The 25023-nt window shown below is 34.8% G+C and overlaps 3 protein-coding genes across 3 annotated transcripts; 1 reads left to right on the forward strand and 2 right to left on the reverse strand.

The window, feature by feature from the left end:
* Nucleotides 1-820: 820 nt before the first annotated feature.
* F4807DRAFT_453747 (glycosyltransferase family 41 protein) lies at nucleotides 821-5540 on the reverse strand (the record flags this gene model as incomplete). Its single annotated transcript, XM_048000501.1, has 4 exons — nucleotides 821-1456; nucleotides 1517-2126; nucleotides 2192-4141; nucleotides 4210-5540. The coding sequence occupies 4 exons, from the start codon at nucleotides 5538-5540 to the stop codon at nucleotides 821-823; spliced, it is 4527 nt and encodes a 1508-aa protein (XP_047850516.1).
* A 3323-nt stretch (nucleotides 5541-8863) lies between these two features.
* On the reverse strand, nucleotides 8864-12201 carry F4807DRAFT_441290 (Sec23/Sec24 trunk domain-containing protein). The gene is made up of 7 exons (XM_047999377.1): nucleotides 11809-12201; nucleotides 11605-11735; nucleotides 11242-11536; nucleotides 10704-11186; nucleotides 9537-10634; nucleotides 9287-9486; nucleotides 8864-9231 (listed from the first exon to the last, which is right to left on the reverse strand). Exons 1-7 carry the CDS (start codon nucleotides 11899-11901, stop codon nucleotides 9207-9209), a joined length of 2325 nt encoding a protein of 774 aa, XP_047850517.1. The 5' UTR covers nucleotides 11902-12201; the 3' UTR covers nucleotides 8864-9206.
* A 733-nt stretch (nucleotides 12202-12934) lies between these two features.
* On the forward strand, nucleotides 12935-16376 carry F4807DRAFT_249829 (uncharacterized protein). Its single transcript, XM_047994376.1, has one exon. It carries the CDS (start codon nucleotides 13399-13401, stop codon nucleotides 16309-16311), a length of 2913 nt encoding a protein of 970 aa, XP_047850518.1. The 5' UTR covers nucleotides 12935-13398; the 3' UTR covers nucleotides 16312-16376.
* The last annotated feature ends 8647 nt before the right edge of the window (nucleotides 16377-25023 follow it).

Below are 25023 nucleotides of genomic sequence, written 5' to 3' on the forward strand. Positions count from 1 at the left end.
CGGCCATCGGTACTGTGGGGACATGCCTACCCCTATGTATCTAAGCAGATCCATGGACGGTAGATCATTGTACTCTTTCGAGCCTTCTGCGTGACCACGATGCGGGACGGATAATGTAACGGTTAATACAACGCCTGCTGCAATCTTTGATGGATAGGGTAATAAAAAAGTAAGTGGGCTCATATCTAATAAGACGCGAGCAAAAGCCACAATGAAGAAAAGAGAAAATAACGCCAACAAAAGATCCAAGAATGAAAATGAAATGATAGAAAGAGAAGAAAAAATAAAATAAAATAAAAAGATAGCGGAAAAAAAGATCATAACCTAGGATAACGCTGGCCATGCCTATCGAGGCGTCAGCTTTGGGTATATCTACAAGAATCCATCGATAGCACGGCCTAAATAAAATTCATGCTATCATATTACCAAAACGCCACGACCTGCCGTTACTGAAACGACTTCATATTCCTGTCCCGAAGTAACGGAAACCCTGCCAGCACTTGGTCCGAGTCCGCCACTTATTTCTATCGTAGAAAAAAAACCCTCGAATTCATCGTGAAAGCCTCGCGAAGTCAGGTTCGAAATTGCAACCAAGAGACTCGTCGACAGCCTGAAAGGCACAACGAGCTGACTTCCCAAAGCCACCCATAAACTCATCCATAAACTCCCTGCTTTCCGATGGATTGGCTGAAGGGGCGCCACATCCAATGACATAATGTAGGTTTGGTAGCAACAAGTACTCCCGACTCCATTTCCCGTCGATGTTGTATGAGACGAAAGGGTATCGGATCTAGCCTTATGCCAGATATGCCTCGCCATTCTATAGGTAAATGTCGCCGCCTTCTCCGGCCACCCAACGCCGCCACGCTTCCCCATATGCTCTCTCGAGATCGGCAACCCATCTGTGTGTATCGAAAAGTGCACAAGTCCACTTGGCCTCGAAAAGAATCCTCCGCATATCCGCTAATCGCCCGTGCCCTTCGCAATATCGGCCGTCAACGTTCCGGTAACTTAAGCTCCCTGCAAGCTTAGTTGCTAGGGCTTCATAGTCGTCGTCGTCGGAAGCGATGAGTTCCCGGGCAACTTCGTCTCCACACGGTGTCTTCGGTAAGGCCCCCTTGAGGATTGACGCTGCCATGCGGGAGCACATCTTATACGGATACCTAGGCAGAGTCAACAGCGGGGTGCTAGACCATAGGACGTCTGCCGCAGTCGTGTGCGCGTTGCACTCCGGCGTATCTAAAAAAAGATCGCAGATACGCGCTCGTGAAATGTGCTGCTGTTTTGGCGCCACATCCGTGAAGATGATCCGGCGTGCCACGTCCTCGCCAGCCCAGACCTTAGCTGTTTTCTTCAAGTTATTTTCACCGAGTTCGGGGAACCTAAGCAGCCAGAGTATAGCCTTAGGTACATTGGAAAGAATGCGTAACCACATGCGAAATGTGGATGGGTCAATCTAGATAAACGGATTAGTCATGCCTGCCCGGATTACACGCCAAATTTATTTGAGCCGTACCTTGTATAATTGGTTGAAATTGCCAAGTATAATAGTGTCTTCTGGAAGGTTTGGGAAAAGTTCTTTGCGCATCCTCCACCTTCGCCGTTGCTCATCCGCCCACGTCATGGTCCTCTCGATTGGATCACATGATTGAGCATGATCGCAACAGAAGAAGGTGTCGCGGCAGAAAACGATATTTTCGGAATACATCCAGTCGCCGCCTTCGCCGAACTCGCCGTCCCGAAAAACATCTTCAAGGCTGGTGTTATTTCTCATAGGCCGCAGTGTAGATGGCGGGATGGCGGTCTCGTCGGCCAAGATATAATCACACCATTCGGCTCCAAGAGTACCGGCGAACCCCATAAAGGACATCTGTATCGGTGCGGGTCGAGCGGCAAATATCTCGTTTCTGGCACCCCTCGTGTATCCATTCAGATTGACAAGAATATGGATCTCGTCCCTGACAATTTGTTCCACAAGCCTTTCCGAAGACCAATTACTTACGTCGCGAAACACGGGAGCTTCGCGTTCGATCTGTTGCCGGTGGACAGATTTGTCGCTAGCAGTGGTAGCATAGCAGAAGGCCTTGGCGCGCGATGGGTTGTGAAATCCAAAAACCGATTGCATCCTGTGTTGTTAGTTGGTTATATGAGAACGCCTACAAGTGTAGACATAGATAGGCGTGAAACTTACAAATGCGCGAGCGGGTGATTATTAAAATCCGAAGACACATACCCGATATTTAAATGCGGGCTAGGCGGTGGCGGCGGTACGTATACGGAAGCGGGAAGCCATGCAGACTTCAGGGTCGAGCATGATATCCTGGCTGCGTTCCGCTGAGAGATCATTCGTATATCGTTGGCTGTCAACGGGCATGTGAAAGTATGGAAGGGCAGAACAGTTGGTGCTGCTGGCACGGCAAGAGATGCTGGCAACTTGAGTCGAGGGTATGTTAGCTGTATAGGCCGACTGTGGACGTACTTATCCAGATACCAGCGTCGCGTAGTAGCTTTCATCGATCGTTCCACAAGCCGGAGGATTCTAGAGCCTTCCCACGGATGACCAGCCCACTTACGAAGTTCGTTCTCGACATCGAGCCCTCTAATCTCACCCGCCGTTAATAGATTAAGCTGGGAGCTCAGTAGCTCTAAGGTTCCATTTCGCAAGATACCAGTGCCCCAATGATACGAGTCTGCCAGCTGTTTGGAAACAATGTCAACGACCCTCTTCATTAAGCCGCTGCCGACACCTTCGTTTTTGACATCTCGAATCATTCCTTGATCGTCAACGTGCCAGCGATCGTATGTTCCGCCATACAGTAATACACCGCCTCTGCCACTCCAATCGCACACGGAGTTAAGAGCTGTGGAAAGGCCGCAAACCGCTTCCGCGAATTCGGGATTGGAATTAACGGCTCGCCTATAGTACATGATCGCATCGCTAATTCGCCCGCGATCCTTGACTGCGTTGGCTAGGTTCGTTAGGGCAATGTCGAAAGTGCCGTCGCATGCAACAGCTTGCTCATACATGTGTATCGCCAGGTCAAGCTGGCCGATGTCTTTAAGCAAGCTTCCAAGGTTCGTATGAAGATGGACATGCTTCGGGTCCAGAGTTAGACCGTAGTTGTAATACGCAAGGGCTAGGGCAAGGCCACTGCCGGGAGCAATTCCAGGTATCTGCGGTACATTCGCACTCTCTAGCATTTGGGACTGCGGAGCGCAACTAGTGTGCTGAACGCTGGCCAGCAGAATGCCTACATTGTTGGCTGTCGAAGGACTTTCGGAAAGCGATAGCGACAAATAATAAAGCGCTAGAATATCGCCGATGCCAGAAGGCTGGCGCAAAAGCCTCGGGAACGAGCCTCCGTTTGACATGGCATCTTGAAATATCTTGGCTAAGGACAACAACGAGTTGCTGGTGGTAGAGATTGCTGACCTCTTCGGTCCGCCGTCTGTCACAAAACGTAGTCCTGGAAGATCGCCGTGGGTAGCAAAAACCAACTGAGCGGTGCGTCTTGCTCTCTCAGGAGGTAGCAACAAGGGCCCGGTAGGAGAGCTACTTTGTCCGTCCATTCCGTAAGGATCTACGGGAGACAGAACTGACTGTATCCTGCGGATTAGGGCGTGGATGCACTTGAGCTTCCTTCCAGTACTAATAAGCACAGCCTCCTCGAATGCTTCAGATGCCCTGTCAATGTCTTTTAAGGCGTATAACATGTTGCCCTTCGCGTGAATTAATGCAATGACGCGGCCGTTCTCGTTTCCGGCAACACAATAACCACTTGACCCAAAACCAGGCAGCCTCGATTCTTCTGCGCCATCAGTACCACTCATTGGCCCGCAACGAGGGTGTATGTGCGGCTCAGACGCACCGTATGCAAGACTGCTAACCCCGTTCATCGCACTAGGAGTTGTGTCACAATCAATCCGCCCCTCGGGAAGGCGAATGGATTGCTGGATAAAGTCAATTATATCTACAGCCTCCTTACTTCTATGGCTAGAGCAAAGGAGCCCCACGAGATGTTCGACAGCCTCTAAATAACTCGGTCGTAAGCGGACAGCTCGTAGCCAATGGTGTTCGGCCTCTTCGTGTCGATTAAGACAGTATAGAGTAGCTGCTACGTTTGAGATCGCTTCAACATGGCTAGGAATGGAAGTCAGTCAACTTGCCACAAAGTATTTTAGCGAGGTGTTGAGAAATTCAGAACTCACGTTTCATCCACGGAAATGATTCTCTGAAACCATTCTAAGGATTGCTCGTAATGCTCGAGGCCATAGTGTAAGCAGCCTCCAAGCAGCATCCCGTCAACCCACTTCCAGCCACTCTGTTCGCATAAATGTGTCAACATCTCGACAGCGGCCTTAGCACTGGTAAAAGGCGTAGCAGGCCCTCTTCCACGTTCCGACTCAGCACCAAAACCACCCGAGTTCTCGGTATTGAATAGATGGTAAAAAGCTGAGTGGGGTGTTTCACCGCTATGGAATTGCTGTTTCATCATATGCTGTCTAAATAAATCTGACGACGCGTCAACCCGAGGGTTAACTACATGGCTGTTACCACCATTAAGATCCCTATAGACATGCGTATCTTGAGATGGTCGCGGGGGAAGGGCACAGCTGGGATGACTCGACGGTCTTGGAAGTTTCGGAAATATGACCATTTTCGAAGACCTAGATTCCTGGGAAGAACGATTATGCGACTTCTTGCTGCGATGAAGATATGCTAGGAGTTCGATATAAGATCGATGAGCACTCGCGAGTGCCTTTTCCCTAAATCTTGTAGGTGCAGAGTTTTCACTCACCCCGAGTCCAGGTCTACGATATTGACCAGGCTCAAGCGTAAGAGACTCAAGTCCTTGCGATGGTGTCTGTAGACCTACATGACCTTCTTCATAACGGGACAAAGCATTGAATGGTGCTCTTGACGGTATTGGGGTATTGGATGACCGAAGATGGGGCATAAACTGGTGGTTCAAACCTTGGTAGTTTAGGGCCCCTGGATGCGCGGTAGGATGGTAACTGGGTAGGTTTGTCTCGGGCCAAGCTGAAGGCGGAAGTAATCCTCCATTGTCAAATATGGTAGGACATGGAGAATGCTGGTATATAGGCTGCAGTGCCGTGGGCACTTCAACGCCATTGTTATAAGGGTAATAGGCAGTGGGAAGTCCATTAGGGACACAGTCGAGGGCCATAAGGGAGCGAGAGTCGCTCCCGAAACCGCGTCGCCAGCCGCCTCCCAAGGCCAACGAATTCGAGTCGGGAGCAGCAAGACCACCATGATCTGAAATATTGAAAAGCGGAGGTGGTTGAAACGACCAGTTGTCGACCGCAGGCTTAATATGATGTTTCATTGCATGGTCTTGTTGTGAGTAGGTGGTTGCGGATATAAGGCTGGAAGAAATAGGTAAGATCATGTGTTTCAGAGGCGGAGGCCCGGAGGCGAGCTGGGCAGGGTTGCCATCATATCCGGCATCTATTGTGCCATTCGGAGTTTTGCGTCGAAGCTGATGTTCGTCACGATCGGATAAGTGAGATGGAAACATAAAAGCGCTCGACCTCGGATGAATCGGCTGCGATGGCGTCGGCTGCGATGAACGAATGGGAAAGGCACGGTGCGTAGAGCCGAAACCGAAGCCTTGTAGCGATCCGGGTGCTCTCGCTGTAGTACGAGGATGATGTGAAAAGGAAAACCGATCTTGTTTGCGATCTAGTTGAAAGGGAGACGGGGAGTCAAGATGGTGCGGGACCTGCACCATCTGGTGCATCTGGACTGAAGGGAACATCTGGCAAAAGCAGACCGGGGTCGGGAAAGGATGTGTCGAGGCCTGAGTCGATGGTCGGTCTCATTATAGCCTGCTGGTTAGAGCGCGGCCGAGGAAAGCTGGCTGATATACATCTGGAAATAGGTCGCCCAATACTGAAAAGCCAGGCCAAAATATCTTAACCAGGAAGCTGACCTGAGGTTGTCATCCGAAGTGTGAAGGCAAGGTCAAGTTCGCCCCCCTCCTTCACGATTTTAAGCGAGCGATTCCTCACCCCCTGCTCTGCCTCGCGCGACGGAGGAGCTCCGGGGGCCAGCCAGGCGCGAGAACGTGGGCGAGGCAGGGAAGAGAAGGGACACGGACGAGGCAGTCGGGATGCGAAAAGAGGGACACGGCTTTCGAAGGTAGACCCGGAGACGAAATAAACGCAAACGAGTAGGATAGAATGGAAGAGTAAGGACTTTTGAAACAATGTGAAAAAGAAGCCAGTTAGAATGAGACGGGCGGTTCCCGTTTCAAGTCGACGTTAACAAATGGCCTTTGATTAAGGTACAGCGTCGAGGTGTATGGTAGTTCTTTGTAGGCAATAAGTGGAGGGAAACATGAGAATAATGAGGGTCGAAATGACCCGGCGCTGATATACGTGGGGGGGCTGAGTCTAAATTGAATTTTTGGTACACGTTAGTCCATTAGCTCCTGTCACATTTCATCGGCTGGGAACGCTAGTACTAGGTAGTTTACGTTTAAGTACCTTAATAATAGCTGAGTTTAACATAAGTAGATTTTACTTGCCTTGCAGTTTAAATCCGCTTATAATGTAACTTTATTATACATGATTACATGGATCAGATTGAAAGATATACATCATAATAATAATGTAATTTGTTTAAGGTACTACGTAGAGTAAGTAAGGAAAGTACATACTTCACCGCTTGATATATATATACAATGTACACGTAGATGATGTGAGAAATACTAAATGTACATACCGGTAAGCATCATCGAAATCAAACGCTCCTAAACAAAGCCTTACCAGATTCGTTGAGTACCTACGTATTATATTGCGTGTGTGGGTGGGCGGTATTTTATAATGTGGTCAAGTACCACACCTTGCAAAGTACCAGTCTACCTCGAGACCCGATGGATGTCGGCGACTACTGTATGTACCCATATGTGTACCTAACCTACATATATGCATGTGTGTAGGCAGGGTTTATGGTACCCAGCATCTATCTAAGCCCATTGAGTCGAATGTTAATAAAACCGAAGTACTAAATGATAAGAGGCAAAAGAAAATAAGAGGGGAAATAGATCTGTATGTGTCAAGTGCATAATGTCTTTCCCTGACGGGTTTTACTTGATCTGTAGTCAAATACCAAAAATGGATACGGATTCGCGCCTTTAGTCTTAGTGCTCCATTCTCCCTGAGGGCGCAAGGTACCGTGTGGATGCATGCGCGTAAGCAGTAGTCCATTACTTCACAACGCACATGGAAAGCTACATCTTAGAAGACTGCTTCTACAATGGAATCGGTCGTTTGAATGTTGGCCTAGAAAGATGGACCTCAACCTCCAACGCTTTAGTAGCAAGGAGGCCGCGGTGAGTAGCTGGTCGAACTTCAATCTCCCTTGACACAAAATAGAAATAGACCATGGTGAGCTAGGTTTATCTCAGAGTGTAGGCAAGGACGTAGCGGGGTTAGGGGTGGTGTACAAGTCTCAGGGCACTGAAAACTGGTTGATTCCTCTCAATTCAGAGCGTGTCGGCGAGAACTATCGCAAGCCATTCCTGAACTCCTGTTGTAACATGCAGCAGAATAAAAAAGAAGCCCATTTTCAGCCCGTCCAGTTCCTGGTTTTTTTTTTTTTTTACTCTTCCGGGACTATATTAATGTTTGTCAGTATCGAACCTGAGAATGAAGAATGTTTTGCAAGCTGTAACTCACTATCGATCTCGCCACTCTCGATGTCGTCACTGATATCCTTGGGGCTTCTTCCATCGACTTGGCATCCCACGCTAAACGCCGTTCCTAGGATCTCTTTGACCGTTCCCTTCAGATCCTTGGAGAAAGACTTGAATCGCATCGTTCGGGCGATCTCGATGATGTCGTCAAGGGGCACGCTCTTCGAGTGCTTGATATTCTTCTCCTTCTTGCGGTCGCGGGGCGGCTCCTTCAACGCCTTGATGATGAGAGAAGAGGCTGTGGGAACAACCGAGACAGCGGCTTGACGGTTTTGGATTGTAAGCTTGACGGTAACTCGTAGGCCTTTCTGTTAAACGCGAATGCGTTAGCCTAATATACCAACCTTATATGAGGTCGATCGGATGCTTACCCAATCACCAGTGGCCTTCGCGATGTCTTCTCCAACCTTCTTCGGAGATAGGCCGAGGGGACCAATCTTGGGGGCGAGCGCGGATGAGGCACCAACCTCTCCTCCTGTAGCTCGAAGGTGACTATGAGATATTTTGGTCAGTCGCGTTTATGCAACGATCATAGCTTCGATTCTCGCTTGCTGAAGATAGGAAGGGTTGCGAGAACTTGACGTACATCACCTTAACCTCGTTGGGATCAATCTTGGGAGCTAAGTTTCGCAAAATGGTTAGCTATATGAAGCATTAAAAAGGGCGTATTGTCAAGACTTACGCATTTTGGCTCGGGTTTCTAGTCTCGGGAGTTTGCTTGCTAAACCGTGCAGAGACTGTCGCGTAAGGTGTTCTGAGCCTCGTGAGGAACGCTTGCAATTGGGAAGACGCAAGTTGAAGAAACTTATGTCGAACAAATTCAGTTGTGGGCGAAAAACCCTAGGCGGTGGGGTTTGTAGCTTCGTACTGCCCTAGGGAAGTTAGGATAGTGTATGTGGGAGCGAAGATAGTGGGGACGTGCAACGGTATCTAGCAGCTAATTGGCCATGGTTCGGCTAGCCCGAAATTTCAATCAAAACGGTAATCGATTGCTAGGTATCAGGTAAATTTAAGTTAGCCCTAAAGGATTATGCAATAATCGAAAGCGTCTCATTACCTAATGATTCAACTTTACCCCTATATTGGTAGGTATTGATGCATCATACAGCTTCACATGTACATAGTGAGCATTACGAAAATAACAAGCAGAAACAAGACGTGAATGTCTTTGCAGATCTGTGACTATGTAGTAGGTAGGAGGTAAGCCTAACAGGCTGGAATTGTTTATTTCTTCGCTGTCGTTGAACGGTCAAAGGGGCATGATAAGCATCGATACAAGGTTGTGTACAATAACAATGAGGTGACGGACGTCTTTGCGCCGACTTGTGTTTTGTATATAAGTTGATCGCAGTCCAAAACTAAAGTCTAGGATAGGAAGTCCGCCTGGTCCATTATACTGGTATTTAACCTCAACACCTGGTCCTATCGCCACAGTCCCCCCTAGCCGGGCAAACACGATACCCTCACTGAACCACAACTCTGGGCCTAGTTCGTACCACTCACAGCCAGCCTGCCAGAGGACGTCAGCTTCATATATTCGGAATGTAAAACGGCATATTACTAACTTCATCAAATGATCCATAAAGGTTTGCAATGACACATCATCGGTAAAGATGGTTTGAGCAGTCTGAGCGCCGACACCTCCGTAGGCTCCCGAGGTGTGGGTTGTCGAAGGGTTAAGTTTCGAGAGTAAGAACCGCGCCTGCGAACCGCCAGCATCACATACAATAAAGCGAGGGAGCGGGAAGCGGTCCGCGATCAGGTCCTAATGAAGCATTAGCATAAAGCCCCGAGAGGAAGATAACCTATACTCACCCTTGCATCCTCCTTCGGTTGTTCGAGTAATGTGGCGAAATTGTCGTAGCCCTCCTGGTCTTGGTAGCCTGCCTTCTTCCACTCCGCGATAGTCTCGCCGTGAAAGATCAGAATGTGGAAGAATGTATCCAACAATAAAATATGCGTGGGTTGAATGGAGGTCGAGTCCAGAAGGACTGGCTGGCCGCCATCCTGATCGAAGGTATACGAGTCCAGGGTCGGCTGTATCATGATGAGAGAATTGCTCACGTCTTCGTGGTTCAATACGTGGCGGTAGAAAGCAGTCTCGTCAGGCGAGTTATTGAAGACCTGGAGGAACTGACTTCGCCGGAGATGAAACATAAACTGAGGATAGAGAGTGAAGTTCTTCTCCAGTCTAAACGACGAAGGGTCATCTTTTCTATAATCGGCAAAGCGCGAGCATAACCGAATAAGCATGCGATCTACCCAACGAAGGACATCAGGACCGTCATCGACCTCGGCCTTAAAGACGGCAATTCTAGCCATAAGTACCGCAGCCGCTTCTTGATCAAAAGACTGGGCGATGGCAGGATCCCCGGCAGGGCCGCTTAGGTTCCTGGCGATAGTTGTTACGCGTAGGTGAAACTGCCCAGACGAGTGTTGGTAATATGTCAAAAATTGCATCATGCCTTTCTGCTGGCCTTGTGGATGTTGCGTAGGGCCGCCTTGGCTTGCGATTTCGAAATATACCCCGTAACTCGCGTTGGGATCAATGCCACACATCTTCCACGAGCACGTATTGCCGATACCACATTCCGTCTCTCCTACAGATGTCGACTTCTTGTTCAATGATACAGCATGCCCGATTAGGCCCGTTACCTTTAACTCCTTCGTAGTCAGGACCTCAAGCACCGCATTAAAGCCCATTAGCAGATTGTCATCCGCATCCTTTTCAAAGACGCGGATGAATGACTGCTTGAACATGGACGAGGTAAAGCTGTCCGTGAGGATCATGTGACCACCGGTAGAGTTACATAAGCCTTTCATCTCGAGCAATCCTACTTGATCTAAGCACCCGGCGAATATGTCTATTATATGGCCATTGTGTGCGGTTCGCTTCGCAAGGTTGTCGTAGAACTAGAGGCGTATTAGCTTGAAGCAGACAACCGGAATACGAAAGAGTGGGAATGGGGAGAGGTCACCAACTTTTAACGCCTTCTTATAATACTTGATGTTATCGCGGTCGATGTCATGATGCGAGCGAATAGGCTCTCTGAGCTCAGGCCCGACGACCATTCCTGGGCCTTCAGTGGCGGGGCCGCCGGCGAAGAGCATGATCCTGCCACCAGCATTTTGGAAAGACGATTCAAGAAGTCCTACAGCTACGCTAAGTGCTACGCCAGAACAACGGAGGTTTCTCCTGTCGCTAGCGACGGGCCAAGGGTCCTTCTGTAACTGCTCGAGAATCTTAGTGAGTTGGAATTCGCACTGCTGGACTGGTAACAGGAACCTGGTGGCAGGTCCCATAGGAAGCATAGGTCGACCAGGTTGCTGCTGCGGCATGCCAGGGCGGAGGCTGGGAGCGAGAAGTCCCAACATTTCTTGAACTTGCTTGGCGGAATAATCCTTGCTGCCGCGAAAAACGTACGATTTGGCACACTCGGTATACCCTATCTCATGGACTTGCGCCTAGGGACTCTAGTCAGCGATACAGTTGCCCAGAGGTAGGGTAGAATGAACACACCATCGTGCCGTAGGTGATCAGGCCAACCAGGGCATTCTCGGGAAGAAGGCTCAAGCTCATGATGAGCGACTCCTTCAGGGCCGAAAGGCTATCATCCTCTTGGCACGTATCGACGACGTAAAGGAAGATTGGCGGGCTAGGAGCGGGTCGTGAAAGTCGATATTCGATAGTGGTGTTAGAGGGATGCAGCTCGGGCGGGATGGCGTTAGGGGTGATGTCCTTGTAGTGAGGTGGGAGGGGGTTTCTCGAGAGGCAGAATGGGCAAATCCATAGGCGTGCTCGGACATCGACCTGGCTGGGTATCGTTGTATCGTTAGTCCTGCCATCGCAAGGAACTGTTTAGGGGATCGGGACCCGACTAACCAGAAAGGATTCAGGACGGAGCGGCACGGCTGTTTGCACGTTACGGGCTCGAACTGCAGCAGAGGAGTGTCTGGCTTTTCCTTTAGAGGGGTGTAGAGGGCACCGATGGGAACAACAAGGCGAGATGCCTCCTAGACAAGGATTCAGCATGTTTGCGCTCAGGAATAGATAGTCAAAAGTGTACGAGGCAGAGAGGAAACTAACCATCCGAGAGCTGGGGAAAACGTTCCAACTAAGTCGAACACCATCACGATCCTCAACCTCGCTCCATTGCTCCTTTAAGGCTTCATAGTCCATATCGTCGGGATGCTTGCGATAATACGCCAAGCTCCTTTTCCGTCGAGATCAGTTACAGCTGCAGCAATCGCCGATCCTAGGGCGTATCTACGATGTCGTTCGTAGGTCGAATCCTAGAACTAGATCAAGGAGATGGATTCTACCAGGTTCACGACAATGAATTGTGCCTCCTCTACAGGCCTCAAAACTTCGAAGCTGGAGGACAGACTGGCTCGGCGGGGTGGTGCGAATGGAATGAATTCTAATGTCGTTTCTTGTTGTGTACCTAACATAGAATAGCAGTATGTAGGTACCTTGCTTTTAATTGGTGACGAGGGGAGTTATGGACAAGTTGCAGCCAAAGAGCGAAAAAAGCAACTGTCATCCCTGTAAGATCTTGGCGGCCCCGTTAGGGCGGTAATTCCGTAAATTTCATCATTTTTGATACTAGTAAACTAATGCCTACCTATGTACCTACATAATATCACATCTTTTATATTTAACCTCGATAACCTTTAACATTCCATTTTGTATATGCACTTATCAGAAGATCTATAGGATAATTACCCACAACCCAACAAGAAATTAAGCTACCGGATTGTCTAAGCTAACATCTATTAGCAGACCTAATTAGGGTACATACATCCCAGCAAGAGGTGACCTTGACTGGAGTCAATATAGACGACGTAGATCATGTCGTTACCGGTACCGCTTATGAGTGAAAACAATCTATCATACTCGTACTACGACATAGTCACCGAAGACGTTACGAGATTCGAGAAGACGAGATTCGGATACTGACTGTAGCTATCAATCCTAGACTGAGGCTTCTATTTAGGGACCAACGGACCATATCGGCAAATAGGGAAGGCGTTGCAGATCTTCATCCCCCGCCATCCCCGGACGGGTAAGGTGTGAAGTGAAGCCAACCAGTGAATGAACACGATAGATCGACGGCGTTCATTAACCCATGTTACATCATTCAAAAACTCCCCAAGATGCAAGGAAAGGACAGGGCCGTGGGATCTTGGAGATGAGAGAAAGCGATAGTATGCCCGTAGGAAGATGAGCCGAATCCACCAATCACCATGTACCTGGGTAATTTGCCTGTCGTACTATTTGTAGTAGTTGGTAGTGGTAGTAGGAGTAAGTCGTGGTAGTAGAACGAATCCTGATAGATGTGGGTGAGAGGCGCGACTCGATTAATCTAACAAATCACCCGCGACGCCTCGCATATCTTCACCTATTCATATCTTTCATTGATAGTTATAGCGCTCCTCACGACTTTAATCAGACTCCTCTGTTCGGATCTTCTTCATCGACCGGTTTTGTGTGAGAATATCGGGGCGGGAATGTCGCACAGTTGTGGCTGCACCACAGTCGCTGCGTCGTCGACAGCCGAGAATAGCCAGTCAGCATGGTGGCTTGTGTGATATCCTAATGTCAAAGACCGTGCTACGTCTTCCTCGACATCAATAGCCGACCCTACCTGCATTGTCGCTTTGTCCTCTCGCGAGGATGGGCTCGCCTCTGTCCGAGGAGCGAGCATCGAAGCTTTCGCGATTACTTCACTCCCGGTCGACCTCCAACATTTTCGATGTCATCAACAGCTCTCTCGCCACTCCTAGGACCAACTCACCATCGGGCTCTCATGTATCGTCTCAACACCACACTGGCACGCCGCCAAGTGAGAGCGGGAGGTGGTCAATTAAATCCCTAAAAAGGGAGTGGAAAGCCAGGACCCATGCCCGTTCGTTGTCTTATTTCCCCGATGGCAGAGTATCAAATAAGATGAGTAGTGAGCAACGTGATCCAGCGACGTATTTACCTAACCGCGATGGCCACGTCTCGCGCTACAGGTCGAAGTCATCTTCTGGCATCCTCTTCGGCGGTCGGGTGCCAGTTCATCAAGAATGGCCGGAGAGAATTTCTTCCAAAAAAGGTTGGGGACATCCACTAAGGACGAGCGTTTCCTCAAGGACTCTTTCACGGATCATCTGTTCGGAGGAAGCAACGCCAGAGACCCAATCCCCGGTCAGAAAAGACATCAGTCGGTCTAGGTTATCGACGAGGGTAGCTCCCGAACCTACTGGGGGAGGTTATGATTACCAAACCACGGTTCAGATTAAGCAACCTGCATCGGATAGTGGGCTCGATGACAGGAATGGAGCGAGCTCGCGAAAAGTCCCGACCCAGTCCAGACCCGGTGATCCCCATCGCCCCACGCTTTCCAGGGGAGCATCCAAGAACTCATTAACAATATCGATCGAAAACCACGGGCAACAACCTGAGCAATTAAACCTGGGTTACTTGGGAACCTCAACCCCCTCCCAAGCAGCTGGCAGAGGGATTCTTTCACAACAAACTCTCGCACCTCCTAAAGATCCTCTGCTGCCCGATTCTCCTGGATTTCCTAAGATGCTAGCAGCAATGACCTTCCCCTCCCCACCTACAACCTCAAGACCGCCCTCGTCAGACAGAAGTATCGGCTCAACAACACCTTGTCAAGCAAGTACCACTGACCCTCCGACGGTGCGACCTCGTACATCGAGTAAGCGCGCGTGTACATCTAGTGGTTTGCCTACGGCTTCGCTTGATGAACTATTAATGCAACCTACGAGGCCAGTTATGAAGCCTGCCGAGCTAAACGACGCTTCGCGTCTTACTTCGATCCCAGGAAAATGTCTAACAACTAGCATCGTTGGCACCTCACCGCCAATAGCTACAGGACAGGATGATACGTCATTAGTCATAGGCGAGTTAAAATCTCGGCCTTCGTCCAGTGCATCTTCTATGCCAGCCGGGGCTGCTTACGATTCCGTCACTCCTGCGACTAGTGATAACGCAAATTCGCAACGGCAGTCCCTGATGAGTGACATCACGGTGACAAGCTCCCGCCCAGGATCCCCCACCACTGCTGGCTCTAGGACGTGTACTGTTGATATAAATGAGAGCAGGTCGTGTCCTAACGGGGTGACCCGCCGCTTTTGCTCATCACTTCTGGCAATAAGTCCAAGTCTAGGACAGTCCTGTTATAAGCAGGATCTGAGTTCAACAGATTTAGCGTTGCGGATTTGTAATTATAACTCAGGTGGCAAGACTATCACGAACATGCAAATAGCAAATTTCACAAGCCGCGATGCAGACGGGCGAAAGAGTATAGTGGAAAGAAGAATAGCACGGAGGGCCAAAGTACAAGCCTACAAGAGACGAGACCTAGACGCAGCCAAACTTGCTCTTAGAGCTGTATCATTGGGATCGATGATGCTTGAGTCTAAAGATTCCCCCATTCTAGGATGGTTTACTGACAGTGCCGCTCACCAACGAATGGTATCACTGCGGAAACTATCCCATGCGCACGTTGATCACGTAATCTCTGCTAGAAATGGATCTTGTGACGATTCATTTCCACCCAGAGAAGATCCGGCCCCGTCAAAGTCGGGGCAGATGGCCTCCAAGAGTACCCCAGATGTACCCGAGACCAGTTCGGCGACATCTGGTAGCAATGACTGGACGTTCTCTCCTATCATGACAATAGAGATAATTCCGGAGTATTCTTCCGTTCTTGGTCCACGACAGGCAACTAACGGAATTACTATATCACCTATCATGGTTGTTGCCGACCTACAGTCTCGGCCGGGTTCACCAGTACTATCCGTATCGTCGATACACTCGCCAGTAAATACGTATGCGTCTTCCAGGCCGGCCCTTAAACATAGGCTCAAGATAATACCACAGACCCGACCGAGGCCCGTGTCGATCATGATGCACCGAAATCCTACGACGGGCGATATTGAACGTACTGTATCGAGCACCAGCAAAGCCAATCGTCACAGCTTCACTAGCATGCCATCGCTGCCACCATCCCCTACTTCTCCGTCGATTAGGAGAAGGAGCCACCCGCCTGGAATTCTCTCGTCCACCCAGTCGCCTGCGACTTGGGATTCTACTATAGCCTTGGGACAGTCAATACCGAGTGCTACTGGTCAATACGAAGGCAACGAAAACAAGTGGCGCGTTGCATCAGTGAAGGAGCGGTTGCAGAGGGAGAAGTTGGCCAGGGAGGAAGAAATATCCGAATTGGTCGAAAAAACGATCAATGCAACTAAACCTGGGGAGTCCAATCAAGGAGAGATGGAGAAATCCCAAGGGGAACATATCGAACAACAAATCGAAGGGAGAATACAGCGTCTCGAGGAGAACGGGGACGCTTGGCTACGCGTGGTAAAGGGGTTGTTAGAAAACATGTCCAAGACTCTTCACGATATACGAGAAGAGAACAACACGGGAGGGTTGACGATGAATGAGTTCACTGTTAACCTTGATGCCGAGGCAAGACGAATATCATCTTGTAGTCCGCCTACGCCCGTCGTTTCTTCTTTAACCGCGGGCGCTTTTAATAAAGAAGTTAAAAATTATGTATATAATTAATTAAAAATAATGTTAGCCGCGTAATATAATGTTGTTTATTTTTGTTGCGTAATAACGTTAAAAAAGTTTATTCGAAAAAAATATAAATCGGGTATTTTTATTATTATATAAATTTTTATATAATTAAATATATTTTTTTAATATATAAAAATAAAATAAATAAAATTATAAAACTTAAAGGTTTATTAATTAAAAAAAAATTTTATAATAAAAAGTTTATTTTTTTTTAAAATATATAATAAAGTTATTATATAATAAACGATAAAAGTGGCGGTTATATAAAAAGTACGTGTATTATATACGAAAAATTAAATAAAATATTAAAATTAACGTTTAAAAATATTTTTTTTTTTAAATTTTTAAGTTTTAATTTTAAATAATTATAAATTTATTATTTATTATTTAATTTTATTTATTTTATTTTTATAATTTTAAAGTTTTTTTAAAAAATTATTTAATAAATAATATATTAAAAAAATAAATTTATTAAAAATATACTTAAGTTATTTCCGGTAATTTAATTTATAAAAAGTTATTAATTAAAAATAATAATAATTTAAAAAACTTTATTTAATTTTTATTTTTTTTATTTTTCACGTGTAATTTAATAAATTTTATTTATTTATATAAATTTTTTTTAAAATAATTATATTAAATAATATAAATTATTATTAAAATATAAAAAAAAGAATTAAATTTATTAAAAACGAATAAAAATAAAAAATAAATTAAATATTTATTTTTAAATGATTATAATTAAAAAGGAATTAATATAAATAAATTAAAAACCGGTTTATTAAAATTTACCCGATTTAAAGAAAAATTTTTAAATGGTTTTTAACGTAATATTATTAATTATTTAATATTTAAAAATATAACTTATTAAATTACCGAAATTAAAATTAAAATTAATCGTTTTATTATAATTAATATTAATTAATATATTATAAAACTTTAAAAAATATTTAAAATAAAATATTATTTAATTAAATTAAAAAAAATAAAAGGAATTAAATAAATTATTAAATAATAAACGAAAACGAAAACGAAAAATTAAATTCGATAATTTTTTTAAATTATTATTAAATAATAATAATAATAAAAAACTTAATTTAAAAATTAATAATATTAATATTTTTAAATTAAAATGGTTTTTTTATAAACGAAAAAAATGGTTTAAAAATTTTAATTTAATATTTTATTAAACATTTAAAAATTTTAAAAAATCTTAAAAATAAATATTATATATTTTAAATTACATGAATTAAAAATTAAAATTATTATAACGATATTATATTAAAAAAAAGTTACATTATAAACGCGATGTTATTTATTAAAATTATAACGGATTTATTAAATAAATATTAACTTTATTTAAAAATATTAATAATAAAAAATATTATATAATAAAATAATTTAAAAATATACGTTAAAAGTTAATATAAAAATTAAAAGTATTTAATAATTATTTTAATTTATTTAAATAATAATTAAAATTAAAATTAAATATTATCCGAGTTATAACTTTTTATATTAAATTAATATAAAATTTTCGAATTTATTTAAAAAGTTATAAAAAAAAAATTAAAAATTAAAATAAAAATAATAAAATAAACGTAAATTAAATAAAACGCATAATAAGCGGGAAATAAAAATAAACGTTAAAAAAATAATAATAATAATTTTTTTAATAAAAATTAACGCATTAATAACCGCGGTTATTTATTATTTTATTAAAAAAATAAAAATAATAATAATCGTTAAAAATGGAAAAATAAAGAAAAAAATAACGAAAAGATTTTTTATTATTTTATTTGCGATAATAAATATTATTTAATTAATTATTATCCGAAATAATATTAATTTTTTAAAGATAATAATAAAGATAAAAATAAGGACGGAAATAACGATAAAAATAAAAATAAAAATAAAAAGGAAAACGTTAAAAATAAAGATTTATAAAAAAAAAATTACCGAAAAAAAAAATAAAAAAAAATTAAGTTTTATAAATGTTACTTTTATAATTATAAAATTAAAAAATAATAATATAAAGGTAATTATATATTTTTATATTAAAATTATTATTTATACCGTTAAAAAAAATATTAAAACTTTTATAAATATAAATATTTACGTTAAAATTAATTATATTAACGTATAATTTATTAAAAAAATAAAGTTATAAAAAATAAAACGTATAACTTTTATCGTTAAAATTATTAATATATTAATATGTTTTATTTATAATATTTATTAAATATTAATTATTATTATTAATAATTATAATATTATACGAATTTTTATACGCGATTATATAATAATTAATAAAAATTTATAAAATTATAAAAGCTTTATTTTATTATTAATAATAATATTAAAGGAAAAATAAATTATTTTAAACTTAAATAAAAATTAATGATAATTTAAAATAACCATGTTTAAATATAAAATTTTAAATTTTTATAAATTTATTAAAAAAAATAAAAACGTAACTTATATATTTATTATTATTATTATAAAAGAAATTATATTTTTATTTATTAAAAATATATTATTATTTAACGAAAAAAATTTACTTATTATATTAATTAAAGAATTTTTATTTACGAAATTATAAAATTATATAAATGTTTTTAAATTTAAAAAAATTAATAAATTTTTATTATATAAAAATATTAATTATATTATTAATATACCCCTTGAAATTATACTTTTTTATTACTTTATTTATTTATTAATAAGGAACGAATTAAAAATATTTCGTTAATATATAAAAGAAAACCTTAAATTAAAAAAAATACGTAAATTTAAAAACCTTATTAATATATTTATTTTTTTTATATTTAAAAAAAACGGAAATTTATAACTTTATATAAATTATTAAAATCTTAATAAAAATATAATTAAAAACAAATATTTATTACTTTTTATTTCCGAAATTTTAAACCAAATTTTTAAAGCGTAATACTTTTTTAAAATTAATTTTAAAAATATATATTACCGGATATATATTAAATAAAATAACGAATAAAAAATTACTTTTTAAACTTATTATAAATATTATAAATATTTAATGATATTTTTTAAATTAATTAATGTATTTATTACTTTTTAAAGTTTTATTTATTAAATATTTTATAATTATTTAAATATTTTTTATATCGTATATTTAAATAATATTTTAATATTTTTTAAAGATTAAAAATTTTATATATAATATTTAAAATTAATTTTATAAAGATTTTAAAAATATAACTTTTACATTAAACCATTTAAATATATTTTTTATAAATTTAAAATCGAATTTTTAAGATTTATTATATTAATAATAAATATTTTTATAAATTTATTTAAAGTAAAAATTATATTAAAATAATTAAAGTTTATTACGTATTAAAAAATATAATAATTTTTAAGTTTTTATAATTTTTATAAGAAATTTATTAAAAGTTATTCCGGTATAATAAAACTTTTTTATAATTTTTTTTAAAATAATATTAATGATAAAAAATTAAGAAAAATATAATTATAAAATAAAATAATAATTATATTTTATAAATTATATAATATTTTTATTAAAATTTTTTTATTACATTATTTTAATTTTAAATTATTAATTAAATTTAAAATTAATATATTAATATACGTTATAATAAATATAATATTATAATTATTTAAAAAGGTATATTATTTTATTATTTTTTAATTAAAAAAGTTTAATTAAACGAAATTAAATTACGGTATATTAAATTATAAAATAATAATAATTATTAAATTTTTTAAATATTAAAAATAATATTTATAAAGTAATAAATATATTATAAAAGTTTTATTAAATTATTAAAACTTATATATTTTTATAAATTAATTAAATTTTAACGAGAAATAATTTTAATGGTATATATATTTATTATTTTATAATTTTAAAATTAAATATAAAAATAAAAAGAAAAATCCTATAAATTTTAAATTACATTATTTTAATTATAAAAAAAATTAAAAAAATTTAAATAAAATTAAATATTATTAATAAAAGTTAAATTAACGTTATTCCGAACGGTAAAAACCTAAAAAAAATAATTCGAAAAAACGAAAATTTAATTTTTAAAAATTTAATTAAATAAAATAATTAATTAAATTAAGTGGATAATATTTAATAAGTTTTTTAAAAAACTATAAAAAATTTAAAAAAAAAAATAAACGAAGCGATAATAAAAGAAATAACTTATAATATAAAATATTTTAATAAAATAAAAAAACATTAAAAACACGCGATTAAATTTTAAATAAAATTTTATAATAAACGATATATGCTTTTAACGTTAAAAAAACGATTTAATTAATTTATTAATTAAAAATTTAAAACTTAAAAACATTAATTTTAAATTAATTCCGAAATATATTAAATTATTTTAAATTTTTAAACTTATAAATAAATTAATATATTAATTTATATTTTTTAATAAATATTTATAATTATATAATATGTTTTTAATTTTTTTATTAAAACCTTAAAAAATAAAACTTAACTTAAAAATAAAAGATTTTTTATAACCTTTTAACTTTATTAAAAATAAAAAAAAATAAAAAATAAAAAAAATTATAAAAAAAAAATAAATAATAAAAATTTATACTTAATTAAATAAATAAAATAACCGTTTAAATATAATTAATAAGTTAATAAAAAAAATATAATTAACGCTTAAAATAAAATTAATAAATATAAAAAAAAAACAATAAAAAAAACCGTTAATAAAAATAAAAAAAACTTAAAAAATACGTTTAAAGTTAAAAATTAATTTAAAAAAGCATTTACTTTTTCGGATAATTAACGTTATTAATTATAAATAATTAAAATAATTAATATAAAAAAAATAATTATAAAATTTAAAAGTTTATTAATTAAAAATTTTCTTTATAATAAAAAGCTTATCCTTTTTTAAAATATATAATAAAACCATTATATAATAAATAATAAAAATAATAACTATATAAAAAACACGTATATTATATATAAAAAATTAAATAAAATATTAAAATTAACGTTTAAAAATAACTTTTTTTTTTTAAATTTTTAAGTTTTAATCTTAAATAATTATAAACCTATTATTTATTATTTAATTTTACTTATTTTATCCTTATAAAAATTAAGTAAATAAATAATAAATATATAATTATTTAAAATTAAAATTTAAAAATTTAAAAAAAAATTATTTTTAAACGTTAATTTTAATATTTTATTTAATTTTTCGTATATAATATACGTGTTTTTTATATAACCGTTATTTTTATTATTTATTATATAATAATTTTATTATATATTTTAAAAAAAAATAAACTTTTTATTAAAAAAAATTTTTTTAATTTATAAACTTTTAAATTTTATATAATATTTATATATAATTATTTTTATTTAATTTTAATTAATTATTTTTTATTTAATTTAAAATTAAAATTTTTATAATTATAATAATTTAAATTTTTTTTTATTTTATATTAAATTTAATTTATAAAATTTAAAATATAAATAATACGAATTTTTAAAAATATAATATAAAAAAATAATTATACACGTGGCCCGTGCCATAAATAAATAAAATAAAAAACTTTAAGTTTTTATTTTAAAATTTTTTAATTCCGAAAAAGTTAAGAAAAATTATTAATTTTATATTATTTTCCCACACTTTAAAAGTTTATATTAATAAAATTTAAAAAATTATCTTATATTAAAATTTAAAAAAAATATTTAAATCGCGGTTATAAATTTTTAAAATTATTTTAATTTAAATTTTTTTTTTATTTTTAATATTTCGATTATATAAAAATAAAATAAATAAAATAAAATAATAAATAATAAGTTTAAAATTAATTAAAATTAAAACTTGAAAATTTAAAAAAAAATTATTTTTAAACATTAATTTTAATATTTTATTTAATTTTTCGCATATAATATACGTGTTTTTTATATAACCGTTATTTTTATCGTTTATTATATTATAATTTTATTATATATTTAAAAAAAAATAAACCTTTTATTATAAAAAAATTTCTTAACTTATAAATTTTTAAATTTTATAAATTATTTTAATAATAAAAAATTTAAATTTAAATTAAACGTAAAATAATTAAACGTAAATATAACGTTAAAAAATATTTTATATATTATTTAAACGCGTTAACGTTATTTTAATAATTAAGGTTAAAATTTAATAATTAATAATTAATTAAAGTTTTAATTAAAATTAAATTAATTAATTTAAAGTTTAATTAAAATTAATTAAGTTTAATTAATTAATAATAAAAAAAATTAAAAATTAAAGTTTTTAAATTATTTTTTTTTTAAAAAGTTTTTAATTTATTAAATAAAAGTTATAAAAATAATTTAAAACTTGTTTTAATAATTTAAAGTTAAATATTATTTAAACTTAAAAAAATGGGAATTTTTTAATTTAAATTTAAATTATAATTAAAAATTAAAGTTAAATTTAAAGTTTTATATATATTAAGTTTTTAAAAATTATTTTTATTTTAAATAATAAACTTTTAATAAAATAAATTATATTTATTTATATTAATAATAAAATTATTTATTTAATTATTTTTTTTTATTTTAAAACGTATAATTATAAATTTAATATTAATATTATAAATATTAATTACATTATTATAATTACGATTAATTTATATTATTATAACTTTTATTTTATTATTAAATAATTTTAATATTTAATAATTAAATAAAATTACATTATTATATTTATAACCGATTTAAATTATTATTACTTTTATTTTAATTTTTATTATTATTTTTCGATTATTATATTTTAAATTATATTATATTATTATAATTCCCGAAATAACGAATGTTAATAATAAATTAAATAATACCGGTTTAAATAATTTAAAACTTTTATTTCCCCGTTATAATTATAAAATAAAATAATAATTATCCGAAACGATATTAACGGTGTAAACCGTTATAAAATAAGTTTTTAATTTTAAAAAAAAATAAATAATATAAATAATATTATAAAAAATATATAAATAATTATTAAAAAATAATTGAAAATAATAAAAAAAAACCGAATTAAAAAAATATTTGATAAAATTTTTTAATAATATTATAAATAATAATTAATTATTTTAAGTTTAAATTAATTAAAAGTTTTTAAAGGGAAAATTATTTATTATATTAACATGGTTTAATTATATAATTATATAATTAAATTAAAATATAAATATATTTTATTAATTTCTTTAATTTTTAATAAAAAAAATTATATTTTTATAATTATATTAATAAGTTTTTTAAACTTAATTAATGCTTTAATTAAACCCTTATTAAAAATATAACTTAAATATAATGTTTTTTTAAAAGAAATAAAAAATTAAATATAATTTTTAATAATGTAATACTTAAAAATATAAAAATAACTTTAATATTATTTTAAAAAAATATTTTAAATATTAATAATTTTAAGTTTAATAATATTAAATCTTTTATATTATACGGTATTATATTTATTAATTATAATAATATTTAAGTTTTATTTAATGTTATAATTATTAATTATAATATTAAAATTTTTAATTTTTTTAATAATAATAAATAATATTAATTATATTAATTAATAAGTTTTATTATATTTTTTATTAAAATCTTTTTTTAATATTATTTATTATATATATTTATATTTTTTTTTAATATATTAAATATTTTAAATATTTTTATTTTTTTTAATTATTAATTTAACGGTTTATAAGTTTTTTAATTTTATATAATATTTATTTATTTATATTTTTTTATGTTACGACGTATTTAAGTGTTAATAATTTTTTATTATAAAAATTTAAATTTTATAATATTTTATATAATTATAATATATTTATAATTTTATATATATATTATAACGGAAATATATTAATTTTATATATTAAATTTCCAACTTTTTTTACCATAAATAATAGTCCCGTTTTTTATGTTTTATATTTTTTAAATTAGTTTTCTAATAATTTATAACCGTGGTATAAATATAAATATATAATTTTATTAATTTTAAACTTTATAACTTTATAAGTTTTATTATGTTATATTTTAATGTTTATTATAATAAAATTTAAGGTTTTTTTTATTTTTTTTAAAAATTATTTATATATTATTTTAAAATTAAGAATACTTATTAATATATTTAATATAAATATAATTAATTTTAATTTAAAACTTAATATAATTTTATTTAAGTTTTTTTTTAATATAAAAAAATATATATTATTAATATTATATTAAAATGTTAAAATAATTTTAATTTATAATATTTTAAAAATTATTTAATAATAATAAATTATTAATTTTACCTTTTAATTTTACTTTTTAAATTATTTGTTAATTTAAAAATAATAAAACGTATTTATTATAAATTTAATATTTAGTTATATAAAAATATATTATTAAATTTTAAATATAAATTTTAAATTTTTATTTAATATTATTTTTATTAATATTCCTTAATTATAAAGTAATATTACACGAAATAATTATTTAACTTATTATTAAATTATATAATTAATATTATTTAAAAAAAGAATAAATTTTTTATTAAATTTATAAATTATTATGAAAAATATATTAAAATATTTATAACTTTTTATTATTTATAAATTTATTTTTATTTATATTTTTAATAATTTAATAATAAAATTTTATATAATAAT

The sequence above is a fragment of the Annulohypoxylon truncatum genome (genome assembly GCF_022578515.1).
Source record: "Annulohypoxylon truncatum strain CBS 140777 unplaced genomic scaffold F4807scaffold_38, whole genome shotgun sequence".
In the NCBI taxonomy this organism is placed as follows: Eukaryota; Fungi; Ascomycota; class Sordariomycetes; order Xylariales; family Hypoxylaceae; genus Annulohypoxylon; species Annulohypoxylon truncatum.